Source organism: Castor canadensis, chromosome 9, assembly GCF_047511655.1.
Source record: "Castor canadensis chromosome 9, mCasCan1.hap1v2, whole genome shotgun sequence".
NCBI classification, from domain to species: Eukaryota; Metazoa; Chordata; class Mammalia; order Rodentia; family Castoridae; genus Castor; species Castor canadensis.
In genome coordinates this window covers 95,138,533-95,159,423 of record NC_133394.1, presented here as the reverse complement: position 1 = coordinate 95,159,423, position 20,891 = coordinate 95,138,533, and the positions used below count along the sequence as shown (strand labels likewise).

At 39.5% G+C, this 20,891-nt stretch overlaps 2 protein-coding genes across 9 annotated transcripts in view; one reads left to right on the top strand and one right to left on the bottom strand.

The window, feature by feature from the left end:
* Positions 1-20,891, top strand: part of LOC109678592 (alpha-fetoprotein-like) — a 41,619-nt gene that overhangs the window by 20,085 nt on the left and 643 nt on the right. For all 7 annotated transcript variants that reach the window (XM_074042016.1, XM_074042015.1, XM_074042013.1 and 4 more), the window contains 3 exons: positions 598-736; positions 2,285-2,511; positions 9,361-9,493. In XM_074042016.1, the coding sequence (XP_073898117.1) occupies positions 598-736; positions 2,285-2,511; positions 9,361-9,493 (499 nt within the window). The remainder of the gene's footprint in view (positions 1-597; positions 737-2,284; positions 2,512-9,360; positions 9,494-20,891) is intronic.
* The window catches only part of Rassf6 (Ras association domain family member 6), a 62,301-nt gene continuing 54,698 nt past the window's right edge, over positions 13,289-20,891 (bottom strand). For both annotated transcript variants that reach the window (XM_074042019.1, XM_074042018.1), the window contains one exon: positions 13,289-13,489. In XM_074042019.1, coding sequence (XP_073898120.1) covers positions 13,300-13,489 — 190 coding nt within the window. In that variant the 3' untranslated portion in view covers positions 13,289-13,299. The remainder of the gene's footprint in view (positions 13,490-20,891) is intronic.

The following is a 20,891-nucleotide window of genomic DNA, read 5'->3' as shown; positions in this document are numbered from 1 at the left end:
ATTTTATAAGATCTTACTATGATAATCTACTGAGAAGCAGAGTATTAACGAAAAGTCCAGTTTGATATGCTATCTCATATGTTGAACTTAAATTAAATGTCTAGAATAAGTAATCTGGTTCATTTAGGCAGAAATTTTGGCTTATAACCTCTTTTATGTTATACTTAGTTGCTAATGCTATGTAAAGATTACACAGATCTCTGTCCTCAAATTTTGGGGTGCATCAAAAGTAACCCAAAAAACTTATTAAAACACAGACTCTACATCCTGAGTTTCTGATTCATTAATCTAGGATGGAGCCTGGGTATCTGTATTTGTAGCAAGTTCCCAGTGGTGCTCATACTGCTCATCCAGAGTTCACATTTTGACAGCTACCTGATTAGGTTGTCACTTTTATTGGATGTTATGCATGATGAATGAGGATTCCAGGTATATTTGAGTAAGTCATTGAGTTATTGGAGCCAGAACAGAAATGATATAATTAAACTCAGTTTAATATCTCGATTTACCTATATCAGAGATAATGTTGGAAAAACAGTAGAACTAATGTTTAGGCATATACCCATTGCCAAGAATAAGAAGACACTCTTCTTTTAGGCTCATAGTTCTTTACACTAAGAAAGCCCCACAACTCTCAGTTCAAGAGCTGGTTGTGTTCACAAAGAAGATGGCAGATGCTGCCACCAAATGCTGTCCACTGAGAGAAGAGCAACAGTTTATATGTGTTGAGGACTCGGTAAGCACATCTGTGACATTACATTTGCCTGTTTTAGAAAGTTCTAATTTCCAGTCCTTAGCAATCAGTCTCACTTCTGTGTATATGTCCTTGATGAGTTAATGGAGTCTTCTCATTCTGTTCTCAGGAGAAATTCTTTCAGGTCAGCTCATGTCAGTTGTCTAAGTAGCAGCAGGGGGACATGTCCCTTCCCTAAGGTGTAAGTTGTTAGATTCACAAGGCTTTTCTCTGGATCACATTCCAGGGGCTGTTGTTAGGATAAGTTGAAAAAAGTGATTTTGCCAGCAACTTTAAAGATAGTGCTTATTTTAAACGAATTAACTCTACTTAAACTCACAAGTATTATATTTATTAGGGAGAATATAAGTGTTTTCATTTACTAGGAGCAGTTTCTATCCAATGGCAGGAATAATTGGGTATAAGAATAAGACTTATACCCAAAGACTCAAAATACTTGAGTGGTTGACTTAGGACATGAATATTAGTATAAACAAACTCAAAGGAAGAGCTGGGATGATTTTGAAGGATAGTCCTTCAGGTTACAGAGAGGCATGATAATTTATTCCTTCTTTATAAATGGAAGTAATCTCTCCACAGAGCATGATTCTCACTCTCAGAATTCATGTTTAGTGATTGTTTCCTCTGCCCTGTGTTCATGATAGATCATAACCTTTATGGAATTTTTTTTTGTTCTTCTGATAAAATATAATTGTCTCAGTTGTAGATTGAAAAATTATCTAGCCCCAATTTCTTTTTTATTTTTTAAATTTTGTACTATCTACTCATGCATACCTTAGGCAAGTCTTTAGACTTTTGTTTTCCTAAAATCTTGCTTTTGGACCATCTCTTTGGTTACTTCTAAAATGGATGACCTCATACGTTAAATGTTGATGTAAACTAGTTCAAATCATTTCATCTTCATATACATAAGAGACAGGGATTTAGGGTGGTCAATATATTCAGAGAGGCACACAGGCAGACTTGCTCAATGCATCAGGATAGTATTCGTGTCCTACACACCAAGCTGGGAGTAAGGCAAGGTGACAGTACTAAAAGGGATCAAGAAAATGAAGCAGATAACTGAAATAAGATTCAAGAATTTCTTTCATCATTCATTCAACAAATATTCATAGAGTATCTGTTATGTACCAAATTCTTTGGTTGTTACAGATATAAAGTTATAAGAAGAACTGGATTTGAACTTCTTAAGACCTGCAGTCATTAGATTTATATCTGAGTCACATTATTTGAGACTTGATTATAATTTGGGGAAGCATAAGAAACCCCTACCTCAAGTCAGCACTGGTCTATCAGCTGGACTAGGCAGGAACCTGAAGATGGAGTCTAAGTGAAACTCTACCTCAAGATGAGGGAGGGGAGGAGCACGAGGCTGGGAACTAGCCGATACTCTTCTGCTTTCCTTAAAAGTGGAAGCCAGGCAGAACTAGAAGAGATTAGAATTTGAGAATATAAAAATAATCTTATTTTCCATGGGTAAAAAAATGGCTATAAACCTTATGGCTCTATTTTAATTCTCTTCTGGGAAAGGCAAAGCTAATTCTTGGAGCTTTGTGCAGAAGACATGAGGCTGAGCCCATCAATGCTGGTGTGGGGCACTGCTGTGACCACTCCTATGCCTTCAGGAAGCCATGCTTTGATGATCTGCAAGTGGATGGTGCTTACCTTTCTCCATCTTTATCTTGTGACCAAGTCATCAACCTTAAAGAAGACTTGTGCAAAGCTCAGGAGGAGGAACTCCAAATTGCAAAGCAAAAGTAAGGATGCTTGTATACTTTGGTTTTTGCCACCAACAAAGAAACTGGTAAAAAAAAATTGATCTAGGTGCAAATACAATTATTGTGTAATGAGTACAGCAGCTAAATGTTGGCAATCAAATAGAATTAAGAACATTCATAAATTGTGTGAATATGGCTATTATGGTTACTACAATTCAATAATGGAATTGAAGCAAATTGATCAGGAAATATTAATAGGAGTATATTAATGTATTTATTCTAACTGTCAACTTTGGAACATAAGTCTTATAAGGTGTTCATGAAAAAAGGATTTTGTGGTTAAATAAGTCTTGGAATACTTTGTTTCCTTTCTCCTCTGGAAAGTAATGCTTTCAATTAAAAATATTATGTTAGAGAAGGCTTGTAATAAAGAAATCTGTTTAGCTTGTTCTAACCAAATATCATTTGGGCCATAGACTCTACCAGGCTTTTGCAGAACCTCTATGATAAGAAAGTGCTCTGGAATGTTCCATTAGAATGATGTGCATCACCTAATGGTGTATAATTACATCTATTACCACTTCTAGGACTGTCTGTTTTTCAGGTGATTAATAGAGAGTACAAGCTGGGTGCTAATGTAATGACTGTGAGTTTAACTCCTTAAATCCTTGATTTCTTATCCCTCTGAGCTCTCTTATAATACAGTTCCTTGAACCAGATAAAGCTTTGTAATGACTTTTTAGAATATAAGAAAATAAGATACTGAAGGAAACTCACAAGAGATTAACATTTAAACACTGCATATTTTTTCTGTGAAGATGTAAAACCAAAGCATTATCAAAATGGGAGAAATTTTAGATATTAATTAATCTTCTGACTCCACAAGTTTAGGAAATATTTTGTAAACACACTGGAAAGTTTTTCTATAAATATTTCCAGTGAAGCCAGGTGCCGGTGGCTCATACCTTTAATCCTAGATACTCAGGAGGCAGAGGTCAGGAGGATCATGGTTCAAAACCAGCCGAGGTAAATAGTTTGTAAGAACCTGTCTTGAAAAAAATCCAACAGAAAAACAGAGCTGGTGGAGTAGCTCAAGTGGCAAAGCACTTACACAGCAAGTGTGAGGCCCTGAGTTCAAACCTCAGTACTGCCAAAAAAAAAAAAATTCTAGCTATAAGATCATCATTTCCTTAAAGGAGTCTGTTTTATCTTTAAATATGCTTACTTATTTAAAAGTTCATATTTTTGTTAAGTAGAAATCTGTTTCCTTGTCACTTTCAACCAAATTTCTACTTCTGAAGTTAGAGAAATTCTTGTACAGATAGGTTGTGTTGCAGTGTAAGAACAGATCCTTATTATTGAACAAACAATTGGAGATGGGGTGGGATTCTTATACTCTTAATCTGCAGGTGGAGCTCCAGGGGAAGATGAGAAGGATGTTGTAGAATGCTTCCCAAACTTCTTTATGACCATTGAAATACACAGATGTATATATAATATATGCACATATTCATGTAATGTATGAAAACATTTATAAATAGAACATTTTGAGAATATGCCATACCTATGCTATTGCTGTTACCAGTGCTGTAGCCTATTAAAGAGAAATGTTGCCAGAATAATACTTCTTTCATTTTAGTGGACTTTCCAACATGTGTTCTATGTTAAAAAAAAAAGAAAAAAAAGAGTTTCTGGATGAAGTCTGCAAAAGAACTCAATGCAATGATCTTTTCTACTGCCGCCTTCACAGCATCTATTAGACGATTTAGTCATCCATGTGTTGGCCACCCTCTTTCTTGCTACTGCAGTTCATTATTAAGTTTTTCTCCTCATCTTTTCCATATACAATCTACCAGTTAGTTTTTGCTCATTACAAATCACACCAATTGGGTTAAAACACCACCAATTATTATTGCTCAAGTATCTGTGGGTTGAGAGGATGAGTTTCCTAGCCTGGTCCACCTGGAGCCATTTTCAGCTGGACTTGCTCCTGTGTTTGCAGCCAGCTTCTCAAGTGAGCTGGGTCATCTTGGCTGATCTTAGCATGGCTCATATCTGGTTCATGTGGTCCCCTGTCATCTGGCAGGCTAGCCCAGTTTCTTCATGTGGTAGCTGGGAACAGGGAGAAGTGTAGCGACCACATGAAGGCCAGGTTTGGAATTCAGTAATTATCCATTCTGCTGGGAGGTAGGTCACAAGGCCAGTCCAGAATAAAGGGGTGTGGAGACAGATTAATATGTTGATAGGAAGAATTGTTGAACAGCCATATGGGAGAGGATGTGGATACAGGGAAAGGTAGGCTATAGGGTACAATTTTGCAATTAGTCTGTCACATGTGGATCAGTAACATGGTTGCTGAAATTATAGAAAATGATAAAAATATCAAGATCATGTTTGAAATCAAGACAATTAACTGGGTCTGAAGTCATAAAACAGTGAGGGCTCTTGAGCAGGCTTGCTTTCTCCATGTGTCAGAAAGAGGGACAGGTGACGTTAAAGTCAAATGATTTATAATTCAAAGAAGTGCTAGCTTTCAAAAGAAGAGAGATATGTTGAAGCAGCAAGAGGGAACCAGGTGCTAAAGCTAGTGGTATTCAAGAAAAAACAGACTCCCCTTGAGAGACTTTGGGGAATCTGTGTTGTCAGGAGCCTCATGTTTTTTGTTTTATTTTTATTGTTGCTTTTTGCAGTACTGTGGCTTGAACTCATGGCTTTGCCTTGTGAGGCAGGCACTACATCACTTGAGCCACACTCCCAGGTCATCTTTTGCTTCAGTTGTTTTTCAGGTAGGGTCTCAGGGAGCCAGCCCCAGACCTCAGATTGTGATTCTCTTACATATGGCCTTCCGCAGGTGTGAGCCACCACACCTGGCTAGTTTGTTGAGATGGAGACTCACTAACTGGGCTGGCTTCCCAAGTGTCTGGGATTACTGGGATGCATCACCATGCTGAGTCAGGAGCTTCACGTTTTGAATAGAGCAAGAAAGAGAAGTTCAGAGAAGACGCTATGGATAAGGAGAGTTTCTGAGAGGAAGTCCCAAATTACAAAGGAAACAGAGGAAGATTTAGAGAAAGCAGGATGACGGGAGATGGGTCAGTTTAGGGATGTAGAAAGCATAAGTATGAAGGGAAGTACATAGGAGGATGATCTGGGAGATGAGATTTCTGACCATGACTAAGTGAATGAGCCATGATGGACATGTGGCTCACACAACCTTAGGGCAGCTGCTCTTACTCTTAGCTACTGAGAACATAGGTGACTGAGATCTTGTAAGTGGCTGGCATTTCCCCAGTTCTCTCTAACCTACTCTCATAGATGGGCTGAATGGAACCCTTATTATCAAGTCTTAGAGAAACGACAAATGTTTTGCTGCTGCCAACATAGACTTAGTGGCATCAGTCTTCATCTCTCCACCTCCACCCCATTCCTAAACCTACAGCAAGGTATTCCCATGGCGAAGTATGCTCCCTAGGAATGGATTCCGTTGGTGATGGAGGCAATGTAAGAGACCAGTGTTGGAATCTACCAAAAGTGTTGTTGGAAAGCCAAAGGGTCCAGTTTCCCTGAACCAGCAGTCCAATATCTGACAGTGGTGCAGTTCCTCCTAGTGCCCTTCTTGCACACCCCTGCTCCAGTCCCTAGGAGAATACCTTGGAGTCCTCTTTGTTCTTTGTCCCCCAAGATCATCAGAAGTGGGAGCTTATTTCTGATTAGCTTATTTTCTGTAATACCCACTTGATTAAAGCAGGGTCTAAATATTATTAGTCCAAAAATATCATCTTGCTGAGTGGGGCAAAGTTTGTTTTTCTTTCTTTTCTTTTTTTTTTTTTTTTTTACCTTGGGAATGACCACATTCTCATGGTCAGTAAATACAAGGCTGGTACCTTTTCTGCCTTATCATGGTGCTTGCAAATCATAAACCAGTTGACCCTTTAAACCCCTTCATTTGCCAAGGTAAAACTAAATTTCACAAACTAAACCTTAGAAGTTTCCACTACGCACCCACAGACCCTTGTAACATTAGTCACTCACTCTTTAGTCCAGGCTTGCTGTGAGAACATGAAAATGAAGCCCATTTCCCTTCTAGAGAGTAGGCTTTGCTTCTAGCTAAAATTCCAAGACATAGATAGGCACCATTTGATGATGTCATTTCAGTAGATCCTTACTGAAATTTATTTACTTGTTTATTTATTTTTATTTTTTATTGTTGAGCTTGGTGATGGTACATTGTGGTATTTACAAAAGTTCTTACAATGTATCAAATATATCACACTTGAATTCACTCTCTCCATCATTCCATTCTCCTTTACCTCCTCCTCCCCCCATTCCGGGAATAGTTTCAACAGGTATCATTTTTTCATTTACATACATGTGTACACAATATTTGGGCCATATTCAACCTCCCATGCCCTTTCCTTACCAGGCAGGAACTGTTCTGCCCTCCTGTTCTCCTATTTTTAAATGAAAAAAAAAATGACGTTTTTGTTTGTTTAAGATAGCTTAAACAAACAGGAGTTTCTTTATGACATTTCCATGTATATATGTATTATAACCCGAATTCTTACCAGAAATTTATGAGGTAGGTAATTTTGTCACTCCATATTAATTATGAGGAAACTGGGGTTGAGAAGGCAAGAAGACATGCCCTGAGATCATGCAACAGGTACAGGAAGCAGAAGGTGAGGCCCTGGATAAAACTTGTAGAGTAGGAGATAAAGTTCAAAGTGAAATAGTTTAAGATGCAATTAAGAAAAACACTGAGTTGAAACATTCATTTAAAATAGTGTATAAAAGTAGAATGAGCTTTAAATTAAATTATGAACAATTTGGTGAAAATTAAAGAATAATATCTTAGAAATGTAAAAGTGAAAATAAGTTGATAGTATTGAGGGTCGAAAATGAGACTGAAGGTTAAAAATGGTAAATTAAAACTAAAATTTAGAAAAGATTAGGGGGGATATTGTTAAATAAACGCAGTCAGGGTGGTAGGATTGGAGTGGGGGAGGGAAAAGGAACAGTAGAGCTAAAACAACTCCAAGTGGCCCACCTGTGTGACATAGGGGTGGAGGAGGGGTCCAGCTTCTAGGTGGCACAGAGTCTCCCATTGTAGAAAAACGGCAGCCTTTATATTTGCAGTGGCAAGAAGAAGTAACATGACACCCTGATTCTCCTTTCCTGAATCTTATTCTCAAGCGTTTGCCTGCTGTCCTCTTACAATGGAACATGTATTTGTTTTCCTTTCCTTAAACTGTGGCTGGCTGAGCTTCAGGAACTCAGCGGTTGTGCTCCTCCTCCCTCTACTGGTAACTATTGGAAACTGCACCCAGAAACTAGCCGACTTAGCAGAGTGAGTGGTTCAATATGACTTTGGAGTAGAAACATTCAGAAATGAAGCTGGAGGGGTAGGGAGGATCAAGTCAAATTCCAATGGGAAGAAGTCTGTATTTGATAAAAATTGATTATTATAAACTGGTTTGACTATACATGTTAACTATGCAGACTTTGAATAGCATAGAGACATTTAAAAATAGTGCTTTCAGAGGATGAGTTTAGGTCTAATTAACAATGAGGACTGAATATGTACAGTACAGTTAGGTAGAAAAATAATTATATGATCTAGTTCTTTTATAATATTGGTTAATTTTACTACTAAAGTTTAGTATTGAAGTCTACAGTTGTGGTCATCCAGTGCCATAGTCCCCATGGGCACCATTTAAGTAGGCAAGTCCTGGGTGCCCAAGAGGGCTGTATTTACTTGCCTGATCCTTGTGCTCTAAGCACCTGCTTCTCTTGCAGGTGACTATTCTCCTGCTCTGATGCCACATATATATTGGAGACTTAGTTGGTGGTAGATAGCAAAGGGTAGGTGGCATCTCAGTCCTGAAATCAAATGTCTCATTGACTCACCTTGCTTTAGGCCAGTTACCCATGTTGAGACAGTTGGGAAGAGAGAAGCACGCACTGGGATCCAAGTATCACCAGCACACAGTGAAATTGACCCCAGCACATCCCACCCTGTTTTACCCTGCTATTGGCTGCTCTTCTCCAACATCTCTAGCTGATGACAATTGTTGCAAACCCTATCTGCCACCTGTCCATTCCAGGAAAACAGGGTGGGGTGGGAGACGAGTTTTCCAACTTGTAATCTTTTGGTCTTATATTTTGTCTTTTGCCCAGTTGGGGAGAGGGGGGAAAGGAAAGAAGAGAGAGGAGAGAGGAAGAGAGCAGAGAGGGAAGAGGGAGAGGGAGAGAGGAAAAATTTCTCTAACCATAAGCAATGTTAGCATTAGAAGATTTGTATATTTATTAAATAGGGAGACAGAAAGCAGATTACAATTTTGAATGTTCAAGGTGGTTGAAATGTTGATTTTTATAGTTGTGGGAGAAATTCAGTGAGGGAAATCTGAGGTGATGATTAAACCATTACAGTTTCAAATTCTTTTATTGACTTCTCATTAGCAACATGCAAGAGGCCCTCAAATTCCAAGTGTGTTGCACTTGTAATATTTATTTGGAAGTTAGATGTTTAGAATGCATAAAAAACTAGGAAAAGATTTAATTTATATAGTCCATTCACATGCAATAACATAGTAGAAACCAAAGATGTTCACCCTAGCAATGATTATCCATACAGACAATTAAAATTAATGTAATAATTATATTGAGAAGGTATGCTTGCAGAAAAAGAGTGTTTAATAAACATTAAAACAGAGACTGACATTGTGAACCTATAAGGATGTCAGGGAATTTTCAGTGTCTTTACCCGTAAGAGTGGGAGTGACAAAAAGTCATTTGTGGTATGTGGCCCTAAATAAGTAAGACCAGTTTGCAGGCTGGCCTTGTAGAACTCAGGGAGTCCTTATATTTTTCTCCTTATTTCTTATTTAGGCTCCTCAGCAGCCTTGTGAAGCAGAACCCATATGCGACAGAGATGCAGTTCCAATCAATCATTGTGGATTTTTTGCACCTGATAGGAATGTGCTGCCATGCAGAGAAAAGTGAAAAGTGTCTTCAAGAAGAGGTACCCTGGCTTCCTTGTTTATTCTCTTAGTACTCCTAGGGCTTATTAAAGTGAGAGAGAGAGAGAAAGAGAGAGAGAGAGAGAGAGAGAAAGAGAGAGGTTACTGCAAGAAAAACCCATTCCCTATTATAATCATGTACAGTTGAGAGATGGATTGGAGTAATTTAGTATATTTGGGCTTAGGATATTTTAATATTTATGTGGACTTGAAGAAACTAGGAGAAATAGACATAAGTAGAGCTTTATACTACAGTTATGACTCTAGATGGGCTGGGGGATACTTAGGGTTAGAGGTAGGAGGAAGAATGATGAATTGAATGCCTTTTGTAATTGTCAAGAAATGGTATCCTTCAAAAATGGAGAAAAATTTAAACTTAAATTTTAAAATTTAATTAACAGTTTAAAAACCTGTCTGGGAAAACTAGAATTTTTTCCTTGATATTTCTAGAACACAATCAGGAAGAGTGATCAATTATGGTTTGGAAGCATAAGCAGGGAACTAGGCAAAAAGAATTTTATTTTCTTACTAGTCGGAAGCTCATGAAAATAGAGGTTTAAAGAACAAAGAGAGGAAAGAACAACAGGACCAAAGATTGCCTGTCTATGCAACACATCAAACTAACCACGAAGAGACTATTTTCTGTCATTAACATAATTGTGTGTAGTTAACAAGTGATTTTTCATAAGATGGTGAAGTTGTGTAACTTAAATTGCTGAGAATATCATGGTATGATCTGGCACAGCAAATTCATGTGAGGTCACCAAGGGGAATCAATGCAGAGCACCTGGAGCAGAGTGCTATATAAGGGATGTGACTTTGGGGGCAGAAATTTGATAAGGTAGGTGACAGTGACTGAGTGGAGGAATGAGAGTGGGTAGTGTATTATTTATTTATTTTTTTTTCCTTTTTCTTTTATTATTCATATGTGCATACAAGGCTTGGTTTATTTCTCCCCCCTGCCCCCATCCCCTCCCTTATCACCCACTCCGCCCCCTCCCTCTCCCCCCCTCAATACCCAGCAGAAACTATTTTGCCCTTATTTCTAATTTTGTTGTAGAGAGAGTATAAGCAATAATAGGAAGGAACAAGGGTTTTTGCTGGTTGAGATAAGGATAGCTATACAGGGAGTTGACTCACATTGATTTCCTGTGCATGTGTGTTACCTTCTAGGTTAATTCTTTTTGATCTAACCTTTTCTCTAGTACCTGTTCCCCTTTTCCTATTGGCCTCAGTTGCTTTTAAGGTATCTGCTTTAGTTTCTCTGCGTTAAGGGCAACAAATGCTAGCTAGTTTTTTAGGTGTCTTACCTATCCTCACCCCTTCCTTGTGTGCTCTCGCTTTTATCATGTGCTCATAGTCCAATCCCCTTGTTGTGTTTGCCCTTGATCTAATGTCCACATATGAGGGAGAACATACGATTTTTGGTCTTTTGGGCCAGGCTAACTGTCCCGTCCTGCAGGACACATCAGCGTGGGTAGCGAACCTAGAAGGGGAAGAATGAAGGGACAAGAGACACGAAGGAGACAGCAAGACAGGAGTTCTGATCAAGCTGCAAAATTTTATTGTTCACACAGGGGTATTTATGTGCTGAGGGAGTGAGGGGTATGAGGAGGTGCAGGCTGGTTGGCTGGTTCTGCTATAGGACTTCTGATAGGGTGCCCGTTCGCGCCGGCGGCAAGGTAAACTCCCGGAAGAGAAGCAGGGACGGCGCCATCTTGTGCTGGAGATGGAGAAGTTGGGACAAACAACCGCAAAATGTTCCAGGGCAAGGTCAAGACAGAATGGCTCACAAAGGGAGCCTTGTCTCCAACATTTCCCCCTTATTCTTATACAAACATGACCAGAATATGTCGGCTTATTGAGAGGGGATGACAGAGGCCCAGTTCCTCAGGGTGGAGATCATTTTTGCTTTGTAAGCAAGCGTCCTTGCTAAGTTCTCAAGAGAATCTCCTCGGCATGTTTTTTGAGGAGGCGGATTTTTTAGGAGCATGCCAACCGCCATGCACCAGGGCATGTCATACAGAGGTCTTGGGTCTGGGGATTCTAGGATCCACCCTCCTGCAGTCTTACCTGCACCCTCGTTTAGAAAAGCCTTTATGATCACTCTCCCTGGGTGCTGCCTCCCCCAAGCAGAGGGGCCCAGTGGAGGAGGGCCCAATGGGCGATGAGTGGTCAAGAATGTTATATAAGAAGAGGGGGTGGCAGAGAGAAAATTTGGAAACCCAGATGGAGCATTTAGCGAGTTTCTATTGAAAGGAAGGTCTCAGGAGCACGGTCTTCCATATCCAGGCGATGATAATGGACCTGTATAGGCTTAGAGGCTAAGGTGTTAATTTGTTCTTTAATGAATTGTATCAGCCTGTTTATAATGCAGGGCCCTATGATCACAATTAAAAGTAGACCTAGCAAGGGGCCTAATAGTGGAAGAAGGTAGGGTAGAATTCCATTAAGCCCAGTCCAGAGGGGATTTTAAAATAGCTCCCTTCGTCTCTTTTCTAAATCTTCTTGAAGCTGTTTAATTTTGGTGCGTATTATGCCTGATTTATTGGCATAAAAGCAGCATCTTTCCCCTAAGGCCAAGCAGATACCTCCCTGGTTGGCTGTTAGCAGATCTAAGCCTTGCCTGTTCTGAAGGACCACTTCTGCCAGGGAGTCTATTTGGTCCTGTAAATCCTTAATGGTTCCAGATAGAGTTTGTACATCATCTATAAGTTGTTGAGATAGGCGACGGTAAGAGTGTATAGCCGTGCCTAAGCCAGCTGTACCTGTGCCTATAGCTGCTGTTATTCCAAGGCTGGCAAGGAGCGGTAAGGCTTGTATTGCCCGTTTATGTCTTTTAATTAAGGTGTCTAAGCTAGGAATGGGCAGAGGTTCATCTCCTGAGACAACAGTAATATCTGGGAGTAATAAGGCAACAACACAGCCACCAGTCCAATTTGCTGGAAGCCTGGGGAAGGCTGAGTTTCCTCCACACAAAAAAACTGTACCGTTGGGGGGACAAAGAGCTGGGGTGGGTGAGGAATAATTTAGAACTGATGAGCAATTTCCAAAAGAACTAACCCCAACGTCAATATCATAAGAATTATTTTGCATCCTGCCTTGAAGGCATACTGTAGGTGCATTCATAGGCTGTACTTTAAAGGGAAGTCCAGATTGGCAGGTATCCTGATTATTTACGGTGGAGTTAACAGGTATTGCCATGGGCATTATTGCTCCTGTGGTCATGCAAAGCCAGCAATCCTTAGCAAGGGTGGGGTTGGAAGTGTTAAGCAAGGAGAAGGTACTTCCCAAAATATCTAATGTATTGGGATCTAAATCTGGAATCTGAGATTTAGGCAACATTAAGGGGTGATATGTGAGTTCAGGGATTTGGGGTTTTAAAAGCTCGATTATTTGAAGATGTTTGACAGCATCCGTGGGTCCTCCACTGTCAGAGACCCCTGTAGGAGGGCGGGAAGCCGTCTGCATAGCATTTTGCCCAATTTTAACAAGTTTTAAAGTACCATTATCAAAGGGTGCACTTTTGAGAATGTCATTAATCAAGTTCCAATAAGAAAAGGCGGTCACAGGGACCTTTTCGGGGCCAAAAAATTCATAATAGTCTTTTAAACAGTCTCCGACCCGGAGCCATCTTTTACCATCAATGGTTCCTTCGAGAGGAAACCAAGGACATAAATCTCCTATGTAACAAAATAATGACCTCAAGTCTTTTTTCTTAACACGCGCCCCTCGTGTCTTGAGGGCCTCCTTGAGGCCTGAAAGAAACAAATCATGTGACGACACTGCTTGTCCCAGGGTGGGTCACTCACCGTTCGCCGTCCTCACTCTCCTCCTGGATCTGTCTCTCGGTTGCGTTTGCTGAGGCGATCGCGAACTCTGCTTGGGCCCAAGCCTTCCTGGAGGACGGTGTTCTCCCCGCAATCAAAGGAATAGCTACAGCCACGTTGGGCGTCAGATGTCCCGTCCTGCAGGACACATCAGCGTGGGTAGCGAACCTAGAAGGGGAAGAATGAAGGGACAAGAGACACGAAGGAGACAGCAAGACAGGAGTTCTGATCAAGCTGCAAAATTTTATTGTTCACACAGGGGTATTTATGTGCTGAGGGAGTGAGGGGTATGAGGAGGTGCAGGCTGGTTGGCTGGTTCTGCTATAGGACTTCTGATAGGGTGCCCGTTCGCGCCGGCGGCAAGGTAAACTCCCGGAAGAGAAGCAGGGACGGCGCCATCTTGTGCTGGAGATGGAGAAGTTGGGACAAACAACCGCAAAATGTTCCAGGGCAAGGTCAAGACAGAATGGCTCACAAAGGGAGCCTTGTCTCTGACAGCTAACCTCACTCAGAATGATGTTCTCCAATTCCATCCATTTACCAGCGAATGATAACATTTCGTTCTTCTTCATGGCTGCATAAAATTCCATTGTGTATAGATACCACATTTTCTTAATCCATTCGTCAGTGCTGGGGCATCTTGGCTGTTTCCATAACTTGGCTATTGTGAATAGTGCCGCAATAAACATGGGTGTGCAGGTGCCTCTGGAGTAACCTGTGTCACAGTCTTTTGGGTATATCCCCAAGAGTGGTATTGCTGGATCAAATGGTAGATCGATGTCTAGCTTTTTAAGTAGCCTCCAAATTTTTTTCCAGAGTGGTTGTACTAGTCTACATTCCCACCAACAGTGTAATAGGGTTCCTTTTTCCCCGCATCCTCGCCAACACCTGTTGTTGGTGGTGTTGCTGATGATGGCTATTCTAACAGGGGTGAGGTGGAATCTTAGCGTGGTTTTAATTTGCATTTCCTTTATTGCTAGAGATGGTGAGCATTTTTTCATGTGTTTTTTGGCCATTTGAATTTCTTCTTTTGAGAAAGTTCTGTTTAGTTCACTTGCCCATTTCTTTATTGGTTCATTAGTTTTGGGAGAATTTAGTTTTTTAAGTTCCCTATATATTCTGGTTATCAGTCCTTTGTCTGATGCACAGTTGGCAAATATTTTCTCGAGAGTGGGTAGTTTAGAAAAAGGAAAAAACCCATCTCTGTGCTTTGTCAAGACAGGGAGGGGCTGGTTAGGACTGGGGTTAAGTTTAGCAATGGCCCTGGGAAATATTTTCAAAGGTAATTTTCATTATTACTTAATTACCTGCAATAGGTCCTTTCTACCTATTCAGCTAAACTTTCCATATTGCTATGTTAAAAGTCATATATCTATAGAGGGTCCTCAAATTACAGTGAGGTTTTTGTCCTAAGAAACCTATCATAAGTTGAAAATAATCATAGTCAAGATGCAAGCAATGCCCCTAATGTACCAGACATCAAAGTTTAGCAACATAGTACACATAGAGTATGGTGGTTTGCCCTGGGGATTGTGTGGCTTTCTGGGAGCTGTGGCTTATTGCCACTGGTCACTCTCTCAAGATTACAGTACTGCATATCACTGGCCTGGGAAAAGATCGGAATTCAAAATTCAAAATGGTTTCTGCTGAATGTATTTGACTTTCACACTATCATGAAGTCAAAAAACCATGTCAAACCACTACAAATCAGGGAAGGTAGACAAACTTATACCCTCAGGCTAAGTCAGCCCAACTTCCTATTTATGTAAATACGGTTTTAATGGCAAGCCAAGTGCTTTGGCTTGAAATGGCTTGAGTGTGTCTCTAAGAGATTCATGCATTAGAAACTTGGTCCACAGTGTGGCAGTGTTGAGATGGTGGAAACTTTACAAAACAGGGCCTAGTGGCAAGTGCTTAGGCTGTTGACCATAGCATACTTAAAGGAATTAATGTAGTTCTCATGGGATTCTGGTTTGTTTCCACAAGAACAGGTTGTTATAAAAAGAACAATCCTGTCCCGTGAATCTCTCTGACTTCCTGTGTTGCCTTGATATCTCTTTCATACCTACTCACACCATTGTAATGCCATCTGCTATGAGGCCCTCACCAGAGGTAAACAGATGGCAATGCCTGATCTTGGACTGCTAGCTTCCAAAGCTTTGAACCAAATGAATCTCTTTTCTTTATATGTATTACTCAGCCTTAGGTATTTTGTTATAGCAACATGAAACAAAGTAAGACATATACATGTCCATTCATTTACAAAGTGTCTATGGCTACTTTCTGTTAACAAAAATAGAACAGAAAGTTAGGGCAGAAGATGTATGTACTACAAAGCTCTAAATATTTACTATCTAACTCCTCACAGAAAATGTTTGCTGACCCCTGCATTAGCACAAAATAAATATAGTTGCCTATTCCAGAGTAAAGTTATTTATTTAAATCCTTTTTTATTTATGTATCTCTGTTTGGGTAGTACAAGGGTTTGAACTCAAGACTTTATGCTTAGTAGGCAGATACTTTACCACTTGAGCTACACCTTCACTCTAACAAGTCCCAGTGCTGTTGTTGCTGCTGACTTGGGGACCACACTCTAGGAACCACTTTGTTAAGGGAAGGTGGGCAGCCATAATTGTTTCCTATTTCCTGACCAGGATTCCACATGTCTAATTCTCGGTGAGAAATTGAAACAAGGAATGAAAACAGAAACAATGAAACAATAGGCAAATAACATACTTATGAAAAAAGAAAGAATTTGGGGATATTTAATATGAGTATAACAAGATAAGAATATTTAAAACAATCTTATAGTATATAAAAAAGGCTTAGCAAAACAGGTAGCAATAGACGATGAAAATATTTTGGAATGCATCAGTAAAATTTGTGCCTCTGTCTTCTGTGCTTTTGAGAGGAGTGTGGGTTTGGATTTAGTGAAAGGAATAATACCTCGGAGCTTCCCAGGCTCCATGTAATCAAGACCCCAGAAATGAGGAAGCCCAGCCAGCTGGCAGTCTGGGGATGCTCCAAGGGCTATAAAAGACTAACTTCTCCAGGGACCTACAAGGCATTTCATTTGCCTTTTTTTCTGAGATAATAACAGTCAATTATGTGAACCTGTTCTGCTTTTTTTTTTTTTTTTTCATTTTTCTTTTATTATTCATATGTGCATACAAGGCTTGGTTCATTTCTCCCCCCTGCCCCCACCCCCTCCCTTACCACCCACTCCACCCCCTCCCGCTCCCCCCCTCAATACCCAGCAGAAACTATTTTGCCCTTATCTCTAATTTTGTTGTAGAGAGAGTATAAGCAATAATAGGAAGGCTGTTCTGCTTCTTAAAAGAGAAAGTAGAGAGACTTGGAATCTGCCTTTCTAGCTGTGGGAGAGGAAAGCAAGTTTTAGACAAGACAGAAGACATATTTTAAGAAGCAAGCCCATAATGAAGGAGAGCTCTTAGGAGAATCAAAGTCATGTCTGAATGTTGGTAAGAGTAATAAGGAAAAAGAAGAAATAAAGTGGGCTTTCAGTCTGTTTCCTATAGTGTATAGCCTGTTTACCCCTCTACCAGGATGAATTTGAATCGTCTGAGGAAGAGGCATTACACATTTCAGGAAGCAATGTGTATTGCAGTCATTAGCAGGCTCAAGAAGAAAATTCTATTCACAAAAATTCTCTAGTCTACTCACAGAAAATTCCCTGTGAGGAATGATAATTATGGCCTTAACTATCTACCAATTGATAAAATATGAGAAGAGAACAAAGTAAACTTGAATTAACAGAAGTTTGGACAGGCTGAAATGATAGTTGAAAAACAACACATGAAATTTAACAAGAAAAAAAGATGAAGTTTTTGTATTAGCTGTGAATTCATACAACTTCACATGAAAAGGTCTGTTGGATTAATAGCCCATACTTAAGATGAGTCCCTACTGCTCGGAGAGTCTTCTACAAAGATTACCACAATTGTGGGATGAATTTCTGAAGGAGAAAATGATCAGATTAAGAAAGGTGATAATATAAATTTAAGTTGGCCAGGTCATTCTGGATTATTAGTTTCTTTTGATAAATTACATAATTTTGACAACTATGTAATGGGTCAAAATAAAAGTTTGAATAGAGGTAAAGGGTACATTCCCACTTCCAAGAGAGAATCAGTATTAAGATTTTTTTTTATTATTATTCATTTATTCACATGTGCATACATTGGGTAACTTCTCTCCCCTGCCGCCCCCCCCTCCCCTCCCCCCTTGCTTCCAGGCAGAACATGTTCTGCGCTTTTCTCCAGTTCCGTTGAAGAGTAGAAATAAGCAATAATAAGAAAGATGAAGCATTTTTGCTAGTTAAGGACAGCTATATAGAGAGATTCCTAGCATTGCTTCCATGTAAATGTGTTACAACCTAGGTTGATTCATCTCTAACTGATCTTTACACTGGTTCCTGATCCCCTTCTCATGTTGACCTCTGTCGCTTTAAGGTTTCTTTATTAGTTCCTCTGGAGTGGGAACTTCAAATGCTTTCATGTTTTGGGTTTTCTATCTAACCCCATACTTCCCGTATGTGTTCTCTCCTTGTCATGTAACCCAAGTACAACAACATTGCTGTGTTTGCCCTAGATCTAAAGACTGCATATGAGGGAGAACATATGATTTTTGGTTTTCTGAGTCTGGCTAACCTTGCTCAGAATGATGTTCTCCAGTTCCATCCATTTACCTCCAAATGATAAGATTTCATTCTTCTTCATGGCTGAGTAAAATTCCATTGTGTATAAATATCACATTTTCTTGATCCATTCTTCAGTAGTGGGGCATCTTGGTTGTTTCCATAACTTGGCTATTGTGAATAGTGCTGCAATAAACATGGGTGTGCAGGTGCCTCTGGAGTAACCTATGTTGCATTCCTTTGGGTATATCCCCAGGAGTGGGATTGCTGGATCATATGGCAGATCTATGTTTAGATTTTTAAGAAGCCTCCAAGTTTTTTTTCACAGTGGTTGCACTAGCTTGCATTTTCACCAGCAGTGTATGAGGTTCCTTTTTCCCCACAACACCTGTTGTTGGTGTTTTTGATGATGGCTATTCTAACAGGGGTGAGGTGGAATCTTAATGTGGTTTTGATTTGCATTTCCTTTATGGCTAGAGATAGTGAGCATTTTTTCATGGAATACTATTTACAACAGCACCATAAATGGATTAACCTGGTCAATGACTTATCCTCTTAACGCTCTCTCAAAAGAAAATACTATTGATACCAAAATTAAATGAAGCTTTGTTGCTTTTAACCTACTAACACCCACATAAAGTCATGCTATATCTTTTTAGTTTGTTATGTTGGAACTATGATTTCTTACTATATCCTTTTTTGAGTTTTTAATTGTTTTTACTGTCATGTTGATAAGTAAAACACAAAACACCTACTTTTATCACACCATTAAAAATGTTCAGGTTTTTATTACACAGTTTCTATAATAAAATATTCTACTTTTTTTTTCCATTGGAAGTACTGGGGTTTGAACTGCAGGTCTTGTATTTGCTGTGCAGGTGCTCTACCACTTGAGGTATTCCCCCGCTATTCTCTCTTCATCTCTCTCTCTTTGTCTTGCTTACATGACCAGACTGGCCTTACTGTGATCTTCCTGCTTATGCTTCCTGCCTAGCAGGTCTGACAGGCTGCTTTTTGTAAGGTCTGGGACCTTTGTGTGGGTGAGCCTTACTATGGTCCTCCTACCTGTGCCTCCTGCATTGCTGAGATTACCAGCATGTGCCACCAAATCCAGCCCAATTCTAGCATCTTAAAGCAATATTTTGAAAAGTCATTTGGCTTCATTTTCAGCTTGGATTGAGTGATTTTTAGACTGACTAGTGGCTGTCCTTGTGGGGTTTCTTTTCATTATAATCCTGGGTAAGTTAGACTATTTCTATTATCCTATGCTGTGTTTTCCCTTGAAATTTTTAGTTTTTTTGGGCTACATTTTCTTTTTATGCTTGTCTTATGAATGTATGCACATATTTCTTTAGAACAGATAACTTTTTCAGTCTTTATATTTTTAAAGATTATTTTGTCCATATATTCACATAGTCTTCTGTTGATATGTAAGTAAGAGTTCTTTACTTGTAAATAATAGGATTAAATTCTGGCTAAGTCAAGATGAATTTATTGAAAGACTATTGTGGATTCAAGAATCTGTGAGAAGTTTGAAACCTGGGTTTGGCAGCAGCCAAAAACAATGCTTAAAAAACTAAAGCACTGTTAAGATTTTATTCTCTGTACTTTTTACTGGTATTCCACTTATTTCAGAAGAGATGAGAAACACATTTTAAAAAGATATCAGTAAATTGTCATGCTTGGAGAGTATACAGAATGGAGAGAGGTTTAAAAACAGTGTTTCCAGGGATTCAGAAGGGTAAACTGGTAATGTTTTCCAAAATCCTAGGCTGGGTGACATGTTACCAGTCTCCCAGCAGGACCAACATTACAAAGTCAAAGAGGGGAAAATTTGGGCTCAGTGTCAGGAGTATCTTTGTTCCTTCTTTGTTGCTTTCCACATCCCATCATATGAGTCCCTGTTTTATATAAAAATGTCTTGTGTGGGCCCTATCTCCAGCTGTGCAGTTATTATCACTGTTCTCGTTTCATTTAGGGCCTTCTTCATTGTTAAAAGGTTTGTTAAAAGTGTAGCTCAGTTTTAAAGAGCATGCACGAGGTTCTGAGTTCAAGCTCCACCATTGCAGAAAAGAAAAATATGTTTCCTAGAATTCTTTTCCCTACCTTACCTTAGCTAGAAACATCTTTTCAGTATTTGTTACCATATCAATTAGAAATTTACCTAGGAATTATACAATAAATGAGGCCAGAAAAGAGTGATATGGAAGACTGCCATTGCTATTAGGTTTGGAGATAAATGAACGAGGTTAAATTTGAGGGTCTTGGATTAAGCTTATGGGAAAATTTCCCATGAAAAGTAAAGAAAACCAAAGAAGCAAAGATATCTTAAACTCCAGAGGCATTTAAAAAAACAAGCCTAACTAGATTCTAATCTGCCTGAATGATTTACTGTGGGACTGTCTGAGTGGGAGGAAAGACTCAATTAATAGACTTCTAACCATTTTTCACAGAATCCCAGAGGCTCTTAGGAATGTCAGTCAGCTGTCCCTCAAGTGGGGTGTGTGTGTGTGTACATGCCATAGCAGTAGTATTCTAGGGTCTTATTTCCATTTTAACTAAAGACAAGTTTGCATTTATCTACCTATCTGGGCTTCCACAAATGATTTTTATTTGAACAAAACCATACAGGTGAACACTGGGTAATACTGAGGGACTTGGCTATGGGAGTTTGTGCATCAGGATAGTTTCTCTGATTCAGTGCTGGCAGCCTGTTCTCGAGTCCCGGTATTTTAGACTGCAGTGGTGGGGATCAGTGTAGACTAGTTTCAAAATTAAATGAGATGCTGCTTATCTGTTTTTATTATGCAGTGAGAGAGTCCAACATTTTCGTGAGGAGGAAGCAAATATTTATTCCAAATCTGGGGTTCTAAAAATGGGAGAGGACTTAGACTTAGTTGAGTCTTTAAGCTA